The sequence below is a fragment of the Myotis nattereri genome (genome assembly GCF_964212035.1).
Source record: "Myotis nattereri genome assembly, chromosome: 12".
Taxonomy (NCBI): domain Eukaryota; kingdom Metazoa; phylum Chordata; class Mammalia; order Chiroptera; family Vespertilionidae; genus Myotis; species Myotis nattereri.
This window is the reverse complement of record NC_138087.1, coordinates 4,814,391-4,831,442: the sequence shown is the minus strand read 5'-3', so window position 1 is coordinate 4,831,442 and position 17,052 is coordinate 4,814,391. Positions and strand designations below refer to the sequence as shown.

Here is a 17,052-nt window from a genome sequence, read left to right as displayed (position 1 = left end):
GTGAGTTGCCCACAGAGGGGTCACGATGGAAGTCCAGGATGGAAGCACACAATCCTCCAAGGAGGTGCCGGAGGAAAGAGGAGCGCAGACGATGCCCGGAAGAGGAGGGTGCTAACAGAAAGGCTTCAAAGGAAACCATGAGGCAACTCAGAGGCAGAGGAAAACCGGGTGCTGTCACAGAACCCAGGGGGAGAGCCGCAAGGGGAAAGTGGTCACTGCTGAAGGCGCCTGTGCTACGGGAGAGGAGCTCAGAAGACTGCCAGATGCAGCAACGAGGCAGTCAGCGTGGCCTCCACGGGCACCGTCTGGGAGAAGCGTGAGAGCAGAGGCAGATTCAGGAGTTTCAAGTGTAGATGAGGGGCGAGGGCATGGAGGTGAGCTACACGGAGCAGAGCGGGTTAGCTACCGGAGGTGAAGGAGAAGTCAGGGAAAGGAATGTACACTACAGAGAGGACAGTGTAGCTGAATGCTCATCACACGACTCAGGACGGGGAGGAGGCACAACCAAAGCCACACCCGCCTTTAGAAAGAGAGCTGTGATGCCTGGAGAGCATTTCTTTGGCTGTAACACAAGGGGAGACGGGTTCAGAAGCCGGGAAGTGCATGGGTTTGTTAGGAGAGGCGAGGGAGCTTCCAGTGAGAGCAGGAGGCATGGTTGCAGCTCAACGCAGATGGAGAGACAGAGGGGTAAACACACTGGAGAGAGGAAAAGGTGGCCAAGAGCTGGGGAGAGTGGAGGGCCAGCCTTGCCAACGAAGCACAGCACCCTGCCAGCAGCAGAAGGCACCTGCTCCTGGGCTGACGGGACGCACGGCTGGGCTGTGCTGTACGTTCACATTTCATCACCAGTGTGACTGGAAGCACACACACTGTGCCTCTCCACCACAAATCATGCAAGAACTGCTGTTATGCTGAGGCAGACACACCCAGAACGTGACTCACTTCTGCCCCTCCTTTACCTGGCACAGCTGTGAGCTGCTCGCCTTTCGCCTGGCCTTTTCTTTTACAAAAGTTTCTAGTTTCCATATCTGGCAGCAGAGAGATGCCTTACATCCCCAAAAGGGCAGGTTTCACCTTAGAAAAGGCAGGAAGAAACCCCCTGGGCACTGAGAGATCATGTTCTGTAAGACCAGAGATCTGCCTGAAACATCACCAGCCTCCATTTTCTCTCACTCAGGAATCTTGAAGTTCTTGTGTCATTAAAACAAATAAGCCACTCATCAGGTTCACTCCAATTTCACTTGTTTCTTTTTCTCATATGAACCTGAAATACACCTTAGTAATTTCCTAAGGCCTGCGGACAGTACGTGCACAGCCACCAACGAGCAGCACGTGCCGGCCGCTTGCTCCTACAGGCGTGGCGTGCCCAGAGCTCATGCTGACCACTCTGGCGGCTGCACGCTCGGGCATGCGTTGTTTCTATCTTGAGCACTGCTAGCATATTTTATTATTGAGCTTGTATCACTCTTTAGAAAAACAATCATGATTTCTTAAAATAATGACACAGCGGATGCTCTGGTTTCATGCATACAGACAGACAAATCTGAGTGAACTGAGGTTTTGGTTTCTTAGTTGCAATTCAAACTGACTCGAGCCTATCAAATATACTCCAAACTAAAGAGACGACATTGAAAATTTTTCAGTAATTGTTTATATGTGGAGCAGGTAAACTTTAAGCTGGTTGAAAACAGAAAACTTACCCTTGTAAAGCTTTATGAATTCGTCTGCACTTTTCCTTCAACACTGCAAAAATACCTGGTAAAAAAAACATTCCTCAGTACAGGTGACCCTTGGACAATACAAGGGTTAAAAAACCTGAGTTAAAAATTTTTATAATATACTAGAGGCCTGGTGCATGAAATTCGTGTGGGGGTGGGGGTGGGGGGTGTCCCTCAGCCCAGCCTGCACCCTCTCCAATCTGGGACTCATCGAGGGATGTCCGACTGCTCATTTAGGCCCAATCCCACTGGGCAGTCGGACATCCCTCTCACAATCCAGGACTGCTGGCTCCCAACTGCTCACCTGCCTGCCTGCCTGCCTGCCTGATTGCCCCTAACCACTCCCCTGCCAGCCTGATCACCCTCTAACTGCTCCCCTGCCAGCCTGATTGACACCTAATTGCTCCCCTGCCAGCCCAATTACCCCTAACTGCCCTCCCCTGCCAACCCAATCACCCCCAACTGCCCTCCCTTGCCGGCCATCTTTGACCACATGGGGGTGGCCATCTTGTGTGTTGGAGTGATGGTCAATTTGCATATTACCTCTTTATTAGATGGGATATATAGTTTTACTTCATTTCATAGATAGACAGAAACATTAATGATGAGAATCATTGATTGGCTGCCTCCTGCACACCCTACCCTCACCAAGGATTGAGCCTGCAACCCGGGCATGTGCCCAGACCGGGAATCAAAACTTGACCTCTTGGTTCATAGGCTGACACTCAACCACTGAGCAACACTGGCCAGGCTGAGTTTAACTTCTGACTTTTAAAAACTTAAGTTGTCCCTTGGCATTTGTGGGGAATACCAAAATCCGCAGATGCATATGACATGGCACAGATCAATGCACACAGTAGAACCTCAGCATCCTCAAATCAATGGAAGATGGTGCAGGTATTTATTGAAAAACATCACATACACATAGACCTGGGAAGTTCAAACCCATGTTGTTCAAGGTCAAGTACATATTTGGAAAATCTGGTATTACTAATCAAAAAATATTTTTTAAAGATCTATTTCAAGTCCTAGCCGGTTTGGCTCAGTGGACAGAGCATCGGCCAGCAGACTGAAGGGTCCCAGGTTTGATTCCGGTCAAGGGCACATGCCTGGGTTACAGGCTTGATCCCCAGTGGGGGGCATGCAGGAAGCAGCCAATCAATGATTCTCTCTCATCATTGATGTTTCTATCTCTCTCTCCCTCTCCCTTCCTCTCTGAAATCAATAAAAGAAATATATTTTTTTAAAAAGATCCATTTCAAGTTCATAAATTTAAAATGCTGCAAATCCTTCCACATACTAACAACACACAGACAGGCGGCCAGAAATGCCTCTGGAGGCCAAGCTTTCGTCCTTGGCACATACCGATACCTGTTCATCCTTCTTAGCAAATCTGGGATGACGTTTTCCACAGCAAAACAATGGCTCTTGTTCTTATCAAAATTCTACAAATAATTTGGCTAAGGATAAAAGGGTACCAAGATATCTGTTACAGAAATATCAAATTGGTAAACAATCTGGTAAAAAATAGAGACTGTATGTAATAATTTTTATGATCTTTTCCTTGATATTTTCCATTTCCTCAAGAAAAACTGGAAAACTAAACTACCTGAGCAGGAGGCTGGAAGGCCAGGCCACCTGCCGGGCAGGTGTGGGAAAGTGCCCAGAAAACACTCATGGTTCCCAATTCTCTGAATTAAACCCAAAGTTGAAAATTTAGAAACTTAGAAAATTTGAAATTCAAGAAATACCAGGTTATGCCTATTTCTCAAATTCTGTTTCAGGCTTTGGTGAGGAGGCATGATCACAACCAAAGCCACGTTTTAAATTCAGTTGATTTTAATGGTCGTAAACTAGAATCCAATTGATGATTTAAAAGCGGAAGGGAAATTAGACAGTCATAAAAGTATATGTAACAAAAATTAGTAGCACACTTGGGCTAATTTCTAAAAAAAGAGATAAACAGACGACACAGGCCCAGTACTGCGCCCACCCACACAGGAAGCAGTGCTCCGCTCCAGCTCAGCTCCAGGCCAGCAGACACAGGAGCGCGCTGCCCTGCTCCTCTCCAGTCAGGCCGAGAGTGAGACTCAGCCCAGAGCTGACTGGCACATTATCTCTAGCTAATTCCTCCAAAAAGCGCATAGGACCAGGGCTAATGTAACCTGCAGTCTGACTTCCTGGGTTCGAAGGTTATACCTGGATTCTCTTCCATAATGTTGAGGGCCTCAATGGCAGCAGCAGCTAACAAGGGCGGCAACGAGGCAGAAAAGCAGTATCCCTGACCGGAAAGGCGCTGAGAAGAAAGAAGTTAAAAACATAAATATGTTCCTCCCTCCCTTCTTCCCTTCCTCCCCCCTCCTCTCTCTCCCCTATGCCCCTTCCTTCCCCTCTCTCTAAATATCAATGGAGAAAATAACCTCAGGTGAGGATTAACAAAACAAAACAACAAAAAAATTGTGATTAACTGTGAATGAAATGTTAATTATAAGTCACAGTTCTTGGTGACCAAGGAGAAGGAGTTTTAGCTGCAGCTTGTTTTAGAAAGAACCTACCTGATGGTCGATTACAAAAGACCGGCCACAGCAGAAGCCCCCAATGGAAGCAAGTGCATTCTCCATGTTGGCACTGATGAGATCAATATCATCGATCTGCCAGAAAAGTGGGACCGTGTCAATTATTCCTCAATTAAAAAAGACCAATTTCAAGCCTACTGAGATTTCAGCAATAATCATGTCAACACCTGGGCTCTACAAGCTACGTATGTGAAAATAGAGGATGGACACACACAATCGATCGTTAAAAGAAGGAACAGTTCAAAGCACTCCCGAAAGTGTTTCACTTTATCCCTTTTGCCACTTCATCACCATGAACAATTTACACACAATGCGAGGCAAATGCAACTGTTCCTAGAGCACAGATGCGGAACCCGGATCCAATGCTGCCCGATGAACACAGCACAGACTCTGTGACGCGCCTTGAGCTGGCAGCCTGCGGGGACCCGACCCTCGTGGCTGTGAGGAGACAGACACCAGAGCGGCGGGCCCTGCAGGTGCATGCACTGCCTGTGCTGTGAACCTGCCCAGCAGGATGGGACCGCGCATTTCCGGTATGAGGCGTGTTCCAAAAAAGGAAAACTTACATTGATTCCAAAATGCTCAGTGACTCCTCGGCCATGCTCCCCCAGCACTCCAAACGAAAGGCTTTCCTCCAGAAAGATCCTGGCTTTGTATTTGTATTTTAACTGAACCTAAGTGTTAATAAGACAGAGCTTTACAAGTCTGATTAGGAGTAGCAAAGAGAACACCCTGGGAAGAACAAATTACCCTAACATGACAAGGGAGAAAAAGCACGCAGCTGCTCCTCAAGACAGGCACATTCTTATCTGTGAACTGCCCACTTGCTGACATGGAGCTGTACCCCCAAATCCGTCCTCCACGCCCAGGGCAGAGCAGTGGGAACTCCGAGTCACCTGACAAGCCCTTCCCAGCTGTGCTGCACAGGAGCGGCTTCAGCTCATACTGTAAGCAAGTGCTCTTTTCACAGTCTATTTATTGCCACATTTCCTTATATTCTGTGATTTTTGTTGGTGACCCTGTTGTCTAAAGTGGTCCCAGGTGGAGTGCCGAGTGCTGTTCTTCAGCGAGAGGCTGTGATGTGCCCCGTGGAGAAAACACGTGAGCTAGATGAGTTTCCTGCAGGTGGGAGTCACAGTGCTGTCAGCCAGAGCTCAACGCTGGTGAATCAACACTATCAATTAAAGAGGGTGTCTTTAAACAGAAACACACAAAATGAGGCTGTGACTCAAGGACTGAGGAGAAGGTGGTGAGCAGAGGCTTGCCGAGAACTACCTCTGTGTCTGCCCAGGAGCAACAGCTCACAGTCTGTAATTCAGTGCCTGCAGCAGGTTTATAGAACCTGAGAACGTCAGTAACGACAATCCACTGACTTGTGATGCTTCAAAATGTAATTTCTAAAAAAGTACAAGGATGCCGAACCGGTTTGGCTCAGTGGATGGAGCGTCGGCCTACGGACTGGAGGGTCCCGGGTTCGATTCCGGTCAAGGGCATGTGCCTGGGTTGCGGGTACATCCCCAGTGGGAGATGTGCAGGAGGCAGCTGATCGATGTTTCTCTCATCGATGTTTCTAACTCTCTATCTCTTTCCCTTCCTCTCTGTAAAAAAATCAATAAAATATATTAAAAAAAAAAAAAAAAAAGTACAAGGTGAGCCATTATGAGTATAGACATATAACCTACCAGAGGCCCGGTGCACAAAATTTTGTGCACTCAGGGGGGGTGGTCCCTCAGCCCAGCCTGTGCCTTCTCGCAGTCTGGGACCTCTCGGGGGATGTCTACCTACTGGCTTAGGCCAGCTCCCCAGGGGATTGGGCCTAAGCTGGCAGTCAGACATCCCTCTGGCAGCCCGGGAGCCCTTGGGGGATGTCCACTTTCCAGCGGGGACCAGACCTAAGCTGCAGTCGGACATTCTTAACGCTGCTGAGGAGGCGGGAGAGGCTCCCGCCATCACTGCTGTGTTGGCAGCCGTCAGCCTGGCTTGTGGCTGAGCAGAGCTCCCCCTGTGGGAGTGCATTGACCACCAGGGGGAAGCTCCAGCATTGAGCGTCTGCCTCCTGGTGGTCAGTGTGTGTCATAGCGACCAGTCATTCCCAGTCATTGTGCAGTTAGGGTTAGTTTGCATATTACCCTTTTATAATATAGAATCAGTTAAGTACAGGTCTGATCACACAAAAACTCCTGGGGAAACATACTCTCTTCCCTCCCTCAGTGGCACTGTGTTTTAACTTTGGATCCATGTCATTTTTTAATGCAGAAAAAGATTTCCCCTTTCCTTTCAGGCTTAGAAGAAAGTCCTTTCCCATCAAGGTTCGGATGCATATTGATCTGTATTTTCTCCTAAGCATTTCATGTCTTTTATATTTTTGTGTACACTGTGGGAAGTTGGACATGTGCATGTTTGTTTATAGGTTTTTTTTATCCTCTAGAGTTTAATTATCCCATTTGATATGTACAGGATCAATTTCACAACTGAATTAAAATACAGTGATTATAAACCACTAAATTTTTTATATATATGATATGAGAAGTTGACCTCTCAAACATTCCCATGACTCATGTATTTTGATTACTAAAGATTTAATTTTAGGATCTTTTCACATTGTCTGGCCAGTGTGGCTCAATTGGGTGAGCATCATCCCGTGTACCAGGAGATCACAGGTTCAATTCCCAGTCAGGGCACACGCCCAGGTTATGGGTTTGACCCCCAGTAAAGAGTATGCAGTAGGCAGCCGATCAATGTTTCTATCTCCCTCTCACTTCCTCTCTCTATCTCTCTCAAATCAATAAAAACAGATTTGGGGAAAAAAGGACCTTTTCACATTGAAATTATAGGAATCCTATATAATAAAGAGCTAATATGCAAATGTTGTCATGCCCTCACGCCATCATGGCCCAGATACTCAACACTGGGGAGAGAGGAATGGGGACCAGCCAGGCACAAATGAGTTCGCGAGAGAGGAATGAGGACTAGCCAGGCTGTGGCCCAGGAGAGGGACAAGCTGCCCACACATGGTCCCCTGAGGCTGTGGCTGGCCTGGGCGAAGCTGGCCCAGGTCCTGGGTGCCTGCGGCCAGCCAGAGGGAGGGAAGCCCAGGTCCCAGGTGCCTGCAACCGGCTGGAGGAGGGAATCCTGGGTCCTGGGTGCGGGGCAAGGCAGAGGTGGTTAGGGGCGATCAGGCCAGCAGGGGAGCAGTTAGGGGTGATCAGGCAGGTAGGGGAGCAGTTAGGGACGATCAGGCAGGCAGGTGAGGGTTAGGAGCCAGCAGTCCCGGACTGCAAGAGGCAGTCGGACATCCCCTGAGGGGTCCCGGATTGGAGAGGGTGCAGGCCGGGCTGAGGGACCCCACACCCCCATGAACAAATTTTGTGCACCGGGCCTTTAGTAATGTATAAGATGTGTCCCAAGTCTCAGGTTATTGATTTTTATTTTTAAAAAATATTTATTGATGTTGAGAAAGGAAGGGAGAAAGAGAGCGAGAAAGAAAGAGAAATATCGATTGGTTGCCTTTTGCACATGGCCTAACTGGGGATCAAATCCGTAGGCATGAGCTCTGACCAGGAATTGAACCAGCAACCTTGTCGTGCACGGGATGACTCGATGCCCAACCAACTCAGCCACACTGGCCTGGGTGATAATTTTTTTTTTAATATATTTTATTGATTTTTTACAGAGAGGAAGGGAGAGAAATAGAGAGTTAGAAACATCGATGAGAGAGAAACATCGATCAGCTGCCTCCTGCACATCTCCTACTGGGGATGTGCCCGCAACCCAGGTACATGCCCTTAACCGGAATCGAACCTGGGACCCTTCAGTCCGCAGGCCGACGCTCTACCCACTGAGCCAAACCGGTTTCGGCGATAATTTATTTTTTAATCAAAATTTTATTGGCTAATCTTGCTAATCAATATCAAATTCATGGGGGGCACACTGAGCTTTTTGCTGGATTTTAATTAAAAATTAATAAACTTATTTGGGGAGAATTACCTCTCTTCAACACTTTTTCCATCCATTAATATGAATGAGAAAGTTTTTAAAAGTCATAGAGTATATCCTATATAATAAAAGGCTAATATGCAAATAGACCGAATGGCGGAACAACCTAACAACCGGTCACTATGATGTGTGCTGACCATCAGGGGGCATACATACGTGGAACATGGTGGGTGTTGGCTATGGTGAGACGGGGGAGCAGGTGAATGGGGGCGCCAGACCAAGGTGGGCTGCCAGTCGCTGTCATCAGGGCGAGCCTCTGGTAGTTACTGAAAATTCTTTGCTCCACACGCCACGGTCCCGCCTGGCGCTTGCACCCACTGCCGGCACAGGAGCCACCGCTCTCACCAACAGCCAGCGCCAGAGCCGCCACTCGCATCTGCTGCCAGCGCCAGCCCAGATCGCTCATGAAGGGCAATCGGGGCAGCAGCTGCCACTTCCACCCACTGATGGTGCCGGCCCTGCTTGCACCTGCTGCTGGCGCCAGCCTCAATCGCTCAGTGCCAACAGCGGTGCGAGCTGGGTTGGGGTCATCAGCGCATGGGAGCGGCGGCAGTGGGAGCGGGGCTACTGGCAGAGAGGGGACGAGAGGCTGCGGCAGGAGTGGCCAGCAGGGGCGCGGAGGATAGGCCGAGACCCACCCCTGTGCCCACTGCAGCCTCGTGGCCCACAGTTCCTTTCAAGGTGCACAAATTCGTGCACTGGGCCCCTAGTTTAATAGTATTATGACAGTACTGGTACACAAATAAACAAATCAGTCAAAGAGCAATCCACAGTCGAACCCTATTTTGTGTCCTGTAACCTTTCTGTACTCAGATCTGGCACATCTTGACCTCTCCCTCACTTGCGATCTTGCTTCCTTGCTGACACTTGCCCATACGCACTGCTCTGGGATCCTAGTCCTACAACAGACATTCTAGCCTCTTCTGGGCCCCTGACCCCTGTGCCCCTGTCCCCCCTCATTATTCTATCAGTCTTTGATACTCATGAAAACGAGAGGAAAACAAAGACAACTCTTTCATTGATATTTAGGATGTATCCGTATTTCCTCAAAACATAGCAAAAACTTGAAAAATTAGCTATGAAACCTTTATTTTAAATCCTTATTCAAAGTGATGGACTTATAGATTCAAATTTTCATAGTCAAATGCAAGAGTGGTTCAACACAGGAAAATCAATCCATGTAATATACCATATTAATAGCATGGTACAGCCACTGAGGAAACAGTATGGCAGTTCTTCAGTAAGTTAAACATAAAACTACCATGTGATCTAGCAATTACACGGCTATATATATAGACACAATTTCTGAAAACAAATAACTCAAAGAAATGCTTGTCCACAAATGTTCATAGCAGTGCTGTTCACAGTAGCCAGACGGTGGAAGCAACCCAAATATTCAGCAGAAAAACAAAATGCTGCGTACCCACAGACTGCGTGTTACTCACCACGACAGAGGCATGGAGCGCTGGTCCATGCCACAAGTGGAAGGACTGGGACAGTGGTCAGCAAACTGCGGCTCGTGAGCCACATGCGGCTCTTTGCCCCTTTGAGTGTGGCTCTTCCACAAAATACTGGCTCTTCCACAAAATACTGACTTCTGCACATGGGCCACGAAGTTTCAATCGCACTGTACGTGCATGCTCGCACGTGGTATTTTGTGGAAGAGCCACACTCAAGGGGCCAAGGAGACGCATGTGGCTCGCGAGCCGTAGTTTACCGACCATGGGACTAGGAGAACACGGAGCTCAGGGAACAAAACCACACACAAAGGTCATGTGTGAATAGTCTCCCCTCAGCTTAGTTTACATTTCATGGTTTCATCACCCACAGTCAACTGTGGTCTGAAAACATTAACTGGAAAATCCCAGAAACAAATCATTCAATAAACAGCCCATGCCCCTCTGAGCAGTGTGGTGAAGTCTCACGCACCCTCGGTCCTGCCCGGGACGTGCACCATCCTTTGCCCAGGGTACCCGAGTAGGACCGGACACACAGCAGCTGTCTGTTACCGGATTGACTGTGGAGGTGTCGCAATGCTTGCGCCCTGCAGTGCTAGAGCAGTGGTGCTGGCTATCCTGACAGGCCGAAGAGAAACTGTAAATTACTTCCTTTATATGAAAAAGTGGAAGTTCTTGACTTAAGAAAAAAAAAATCATATGCTTAGGTAGCTAAGATCTATGATCTTCTAACTGTGAATTTGTGAAAAAGGAAAAAGATGTCCTAGCCAGTTTGGTTTGGTGGATAGGGCATCAGCCTGCAGACTGAAAGGTCCCGGGTTCGATTCCGGTCAAGGGCAATACCTAGGTTGCAGGCTTCTCCTCGGCCCAGGCACGTGCAGGAGGCAACCATACGATGTTTCTGTCTGTCTTTCCTCTCTCTTCTACTCTCCCTAAAAATAAAATCAATGGCAGAATATCCTTGAGTGAGGATTTAAAGAAAGAAAGAAATTCATGCTAGTTTTGCTGTTCCCAATCTGCAAAACTTACAGCCACAGTGTGTGAGTGCTCAGTTAAGACAGAAAAGACGTTAAATCTGCAGGTAGAAGACTTGAACAGAAAACATGTTCCAATTGATGGTAACATGCTGCTCCAGAAAGCACTGAACTCACATGAAAACTTCAGCCAGGGACCCCTGAAACAAGTGACCACATTCATGTAACTTTTTAAAAATATATATTATTTTATTGATTTTTTTTATAGAGAGGAAGCGAGAGGGAGAGTTAGAATCATCAATGAGAGAGAAACATCGATCAGCTGCCTCCTGCACACTCACCACCTGGGATGTGCCTGCAACCAAGGTACATGCCCTTGACTGGAATCGAACCTGGGATCCTTCAGTCCGTAGGCCGATGCTCTATCCACCGAGCCAAACTGGTGAGCTCATGTAACTTTTATTAATTAACTAGAGGCCCGGTGCACAAAAATTTGTGCACTCGGGGGGAAGGGGGGGTCCCTCAGCCCGGCCTGTGCCCTCTAGCAGTCTGCGACCCCTCGGGAGATAACGACCTGCTGGCTTAGGCTTGCTCCTGGGTGGCAGAGGGCAGGGCCAATCCCTAGGTGCAGCCCCTGGTCGGGCTCAGAGCAGGGCCGATTAGGGAGTTGGGGCGCTGCCCCCTGTCATGCACAGAGCAGGGTGTATCGGGAGGTTGCGATGACACCCTCAGTCACGCTCAGGGTAGGGCCGATTGGGGGGTTGGGGCACTGTCCCCTGTCACACTCAAGGCAGGGTCGATGGGGAGGTTGCAGAGCCACCCCCTGTCACGCACAGAGCAGGGCCAATCCGGGGGTTGGGGCACTGCCCCCTGTCACACACAGAGCAGGGCCCATCAGAGGGTTTGGGGCTCCGTACCCTGTCATGTACAGAGCAGGGCCCATCAGGGGGTTGGGGAGCTCCCCCCTGCCATGCACAGAGCAGGTCCGATAGGGGAGTTGGGGCACCGTCCCCTGTCACACACACAGCAGGGCGGATCAGTGGGTTGGGGCGCCACCCTCTATCACCCACAGAGCAGGGCCAATCAGGGGATTGGGGCGCCGCCAATGTCACACTCAGGGCAGGGCTGATGGGGAGGTTATGGCTCTACCCCATCACACACAGAGCAGGGCCCGTGGGGGGGTGGGGTGGGGGGTTGGGGCGCCGCCACTCTCACACTCAGGGCAGGGCCGATGGGGAGGTTATGGCTCTACCCCGTCACACACAGAGCAGGGCCCGGGGGGGTTGGGGTGCCGCACCCTATCACACACAGAGCAGGGCCAATCAGGGTGTTTGGGCGCTGCCCCGTCATGCTGATCCCGGTGCCAGGAGGCATATTACCCTTTTACTATATAGGGTAGAGGCCTGGTGCATGGGTGGGTGCCAGCTCGTTTGCCCTGAAGGGGTGTCCTGGATCAGGGTGGGGGTCCCCACTGGGGTGCCTGGCCAGCCTGGGTGAGGGGATGATGGCTGTTTGCAGCTGGTCACACACCCTTCAGGGTGGGGGTCCCCACTGGGGTGCCTGGCCAGCCTGGGTGAGGGGCTGAGGGCTGTTTTCAGGCTGGGGGTGACTGAACTCCCAAATGCTCCTTTTTTCTTTTTCTTTTTCTTTTTTTTTTTAATTCTGGGCCAGCTTTAGCTTGAGGCTTGGCTCCAGCTCTTAGGCCTCTGCTCCTGAAAGTAGGTTTCTGGCCTTTGCATACAATGTTGCGAATCTGCTGGCTGAAGTCCTGCGGTATTTGTTACAATGTTTGAAACTGCCCGCTCGGAGGCCTGCAGCGGCAGGTGGGGAACATTGGTTTCCTCCGTCACTGAGGCAAGCAAGCCTCATGTTAGTTTCAAGCTGCCTGGCTGCCGGCCGCCATCTTGGCTGACAGTTAATTTGCATATCTCGCTGATTAGCCAATGAAAAGGGTAGCGGTCGTACGCCAATTACCATGTTTCTCTTTTATTAGTGTAGATACTAGAGGGCCAGTGCATGAAATTCATGCACTCGGGGTGGGGGTGGGGGGGGTCACTCAGCCCAGATTACGAGAGGGCACAGGCCAGGTTGAGGGATCCGAACGGTGCACGATCGGTGCCAGGGAGGTATGCGGGAGGTTGACAATCGGTGCCAGGGAGGGACGAGGAAGGTTGACCAGCTGGGGAGGGACCGAGGGAGGGCTCCAGGGCATGTCCAGCCTGTCTAGCTCAGTCTTGATCAGCTGGACCCCAGTAGCAAGCTAGCCTACCAGTCGAAGCATCTGCCCCCTGGTGGGTGGTCAGTGCACGTCCTTGCAAACGGTTGAGCGGCCTTAGCATATCATTAGCATATTATCCTTTGATTGGTTGAACAGACAACTGGAACAGACACTTAGCATATTAGGCTTTTATCATTAGTTATTGTTAATCTTTTCTGTGCCTAATTTGCAAATTAGTCTTTATCGTATATATGCATTTATAGGGAAAACATTGTGTGTGTGTGTGTGTGTGTGTGTGTGTGTGTGTGTGTATATATATATATATATATATATATATATATACACACACACCATGGTTGATACTATCTGCAGTTTCAGGCATCCACTGAGGGTCTTGGAATGTACCCATGCGGATAATGAGGGACTACTATACCTGATATATATTAGGATGATTCCATACCCAGAATAGGTAAACCCACACAGAAAGCAGACTGGTGGCTGTTCAGGGATGGGGGGGGGGGGGGGATGGAGAGGGACTGCATGATGGCACAGGCCTTCTTTGGGAGCGATGACAAGGAATTAGAAGGAGAGAATTGAAGGTGCACACACTGTGCAGGTACTAAATGCCACTAAGCTGGGTACTTTAGCTAATTTGTTTTTCCTAGAATCTGGATAAAATTAACTGTAGCAAGACAGTGCTCCATACTATTTAAGCCTCATTTTAGGTTCTATAAACTTTCTCAGTATTTGTAAATATGAATTCCCATTTCAGTAAAATTGAAAAAATAAAAATGATACTGAAAGTTTAAAAAAAAAAGCTAACTTTTTTATGTAAATTTCATCTCAATTTAAAAAAATCTCAATAGTCATGATTTCTAAAAACAATGTATTACTTTCCTTGTTAAAAAGCTAAGTTTCACAAAATACATACCATATAATTTTATTTAGACGAAGTTCTACACAAAAGGCAAAACTATAGGAACAGAAAATAGATCAGTGGTGGCCCTGGGCCAGGTTTGGGTGTACTGACTAGGAAGGGGCGTGAGGGAACATTCCAGAGTGATAGATCTGTTCTGTATTTCAACTATGGGGGCAGTGATAGGGGCGTATACATCTATCAAAACTTAGACTGTAAACTTTCTTTGTATTTTAGTATATGTCAACTAGAGGCCCACTGCACAGATTTGTGCACACTGAAAGGAAACTAATTAGAAGAATTATTTTAGACGCTGAGGAGGGACCAAGGGAGATTGGCTCCAGACGTGTTTGGCCTATCTCGCCCAGTCCCGATCGGCGAACTCCAGCAGCAAGCTAACCTACTGGTTGGAGTATCTGGACCCTGGTAGTCAGTGCACGTCATAGTGACTGGTCGAATAAACGGTCGGACACTTAGCATATTGGGCTTTTATTATATAGGATTACACCTTGATGAAGTTGGTGTTAAAAAGGTGAGTCTTGATCACTCTTTAAAGGCCAGGGTAGGCATTCCATGCTGCTCTACTTCCCTGGTATGATTCGAGTGTGCTTGTGACCTTATTGTGCACAGCAGTGTGGATGTTATACATTATAAGTGGTCATAAACAAAAGGCAAACTGCCAAAGAGTCCGAACACTAGGATAATGAAATCATGGTTGCTTACCAATTCTGGAAGAGGACAAATGGTGCCAGTATTCATGTATAAGCCTTCAACTACAATAAAACGTCGAGTTACACGTGCCTTGCGAGGATTCTTTAAAAGAAAAACCATAAACATTTAAATTTTAGTAACTCCAAATTACAAAAATCTATTACAAGATTTATTCATCAAAATAAAAAAAAACTGACAGTGTGAATTTCAAGCCCACGTTTGAGATGATGAGGAGGAAAAACAGTGCTTTCTCCTCTCAGACATGTTTTTCAGCTCCTGCAATGAACTAGGGGACACCCCCCCCCCCCCCCACACACACACACGGTTGAGGCACTCTGAGACTATTATCACACAAACAAACCCCTCCAAGCTCAGAATGACTGGGAAGGTGCCCAGGGAACTTTCTGGGATGACAGGGTGCTTGATGTAATGATAGAGGCCATGATACTTGGGTTATATGGTTCCAACCATTGGTAAAAAGGCAAGGATTTGTGCGTTTCAGTGTCTGTAAATTTTACCTAAAATATAAACTATAACAATGATGCCAATCATCATCATAGAGATGTAGTGGGGAATTAGATTGTGGTTCAGAGGATAGAAGAATGGCAGAAAGTTGATAACAAACTGGGAGAAGGGTACAAGGACTTCATTATGTTATTTTGTTCCCTTTGAAAGTGCCCAGAATTTTCCATAATAAAAACACAGACAAAGCCTACTTTATACTTCTTTTACCAAAAAAACAGATGAAACCCCTTTCCTTACTCTGCACTGCTGGGCCAAGGAAACCTGACTATGACCTCATCCAGTGATGCTGGAAGGCAGTGGTGTGGAGGGATTTTTTTCAGACAACACACACCTGCCCTGCCCCTCGGTGATTCCAAGTCCCTCTGCCAAATGTGTAGATGCTTCCTCCGTGCTGGGCTGAAAACACTGAGGTCCACAGACAGTTCACCACCACCTTCCTACTCAAAGTTTCTTGCCTCTAAGCTCCTGTCTGATGGACATCTAGAAACTCCAATGCCAGAGCTCTGCTTTAAGGGGTGCTTAGAACCCAAGGCTGGACACTCCGAAAGTTGTCACAGTATGCTGAAGTATCCACCACTGAGTTTGCTTGGTCATCTCTACTCTGCCACTAACACAAACTTCAAGGCCACAGGTCTGCTGGGGACATGGGGGCATCCTGCCTTTCCCTGCCTTTTAAAAACAAAGTATCTTATTTAGGGTTTGAAAATATCCAATGTAAAACTCTTAGGAAATAACAAAGTACAAAAAACAATTTAACAAATTAGCTCTTCACAACCACACATTGATAATTTTTGTTGTTCTTGTAAAAAGCATCCTATGCTATATAACAAAAAGCTAATATGCAAATCGACCAAACTGCAGAATGGCTGGTTGCTATGACGTGCACTGACCACCAGGGGGCAGATGCTCAATGCAGAAGCTGCCCCCTGGTGGTCAGTGTGCTCACACAGGGGGAGCACCGCTCAGCCAGAAGCCCTGAGGCAGGCTCATGGCTGGCAAGCGCAGTGGCTCTGTGGCAGCACTAAGGATGTTCGACTGCTGGCTTAGGCCAGCTCGTGGTCAGCCGGACATCCCCCAAGGGCTCCTGGACTGCAAGAGGGCACAGGCGGGGCTGAGGGACACCACCACCCTGAATGCACGAATTTCATGCATCGGGCCTCTGGTATCTTTATAAATTACATTGTTCAAATCAGGATTTTACTGGAATAGTTTTAGGATATGGGTTTCATGATATTACTAGAGGCCCGGTGCATGGATTCATGCACATTGAAAGGAAGTTAATTAGAAGGTGCCCAGCAGAGCGGGACACGGCAAGATGGGCTGGACACACCCTGGAGCCAACCTCCTGTGGTCCCTCCCAGGCCAGCCACACCTGGGGCAGCACCAGAGCACAAAGGGCGTCTGCAGAGTGAGCCGGGTTCCTCTGGCAGGTGGGGTCCCTCAGCCTGGTCTGCAAGGATTGGGCTGAAACTGGCAGTCCAACATCCCCCAAGAGGTCCCAAAGTGCAAGAGGGCACTCTGCAAAGTTGCTGCTGCTCAGCAGCTCCTGTGTTGAGAATCTGCCCCCGGTGGTCCGTGTGCTTCATAGCTACTGGCCAGTTGCTTAGGCTTTTATATATAGACTAGAGGCCCGGTGCACAAAATCCCTGTAGGATCAGGCCTAAATCAGCAGTCGAACATCCCTCTCACAATCCAGGACTGCTGGCTCCTAACTGCCTCTGCCTGCCAGCCTGATTGTCCCTAACTGCCTCTGCTTGCCAGCCCTGATTGCCCCTAAATGCTCTCCCCTGCCAGCCTGATCGCCCCTAACTGCCCTCCCCTGCTAGTCTGATTACCCCTAACCGCCTCTGCCTCCGCCCCTACCACCGTGGCTTTGTCCTGAAGGAGGACTGGACAACCGGAAGATATCCAGTCTATCAGGTCTAATTCGCATATTACCTTTTTATTAGTATAGACTGGAG

At 48.6% G+C, this 17,052-nt stretch overlaps 1 protein-coding gene across 2 annotated transcripts in view; it reads right to left on the bottom strand.

Moving 5' to 3' along the window:
- Positions 1–17,052, bottom strand: part of SPTLC1 (serine palmitoyltransferase long chain base subunit 1) — an 89,578-nt gene that overhangs the window by 14,034 nt on the left and 58,492 nt on the right. For both annotated transcript variants that reach the window (XM_081103216.1, XM_081103217.1), the window contains exons 8-12: positions 14,579–14,668; positions 4,861–4,968; positions 4,274–4,369; positions 3,918–4,014; positions 1,701–1,755 (exon numbers count right to left, since the gene is read on the bottom strand). In XM_081103216.1, coding sequence (XP_080959342.1) covers positions 1,701–1,755; positions 3,918–4,014; positions 4,274–4,369; positions 4,861–4,968; positions 14,579–14,668 — 446 coding nt within the window. The remainder of the gene's footprint in view (positions 1–1,700; positions 1,756–3,917; positions 4,015–4,273; positions 4,370–4,860; positions 4,969–14,578; positions 14,669–17,052) is intronic.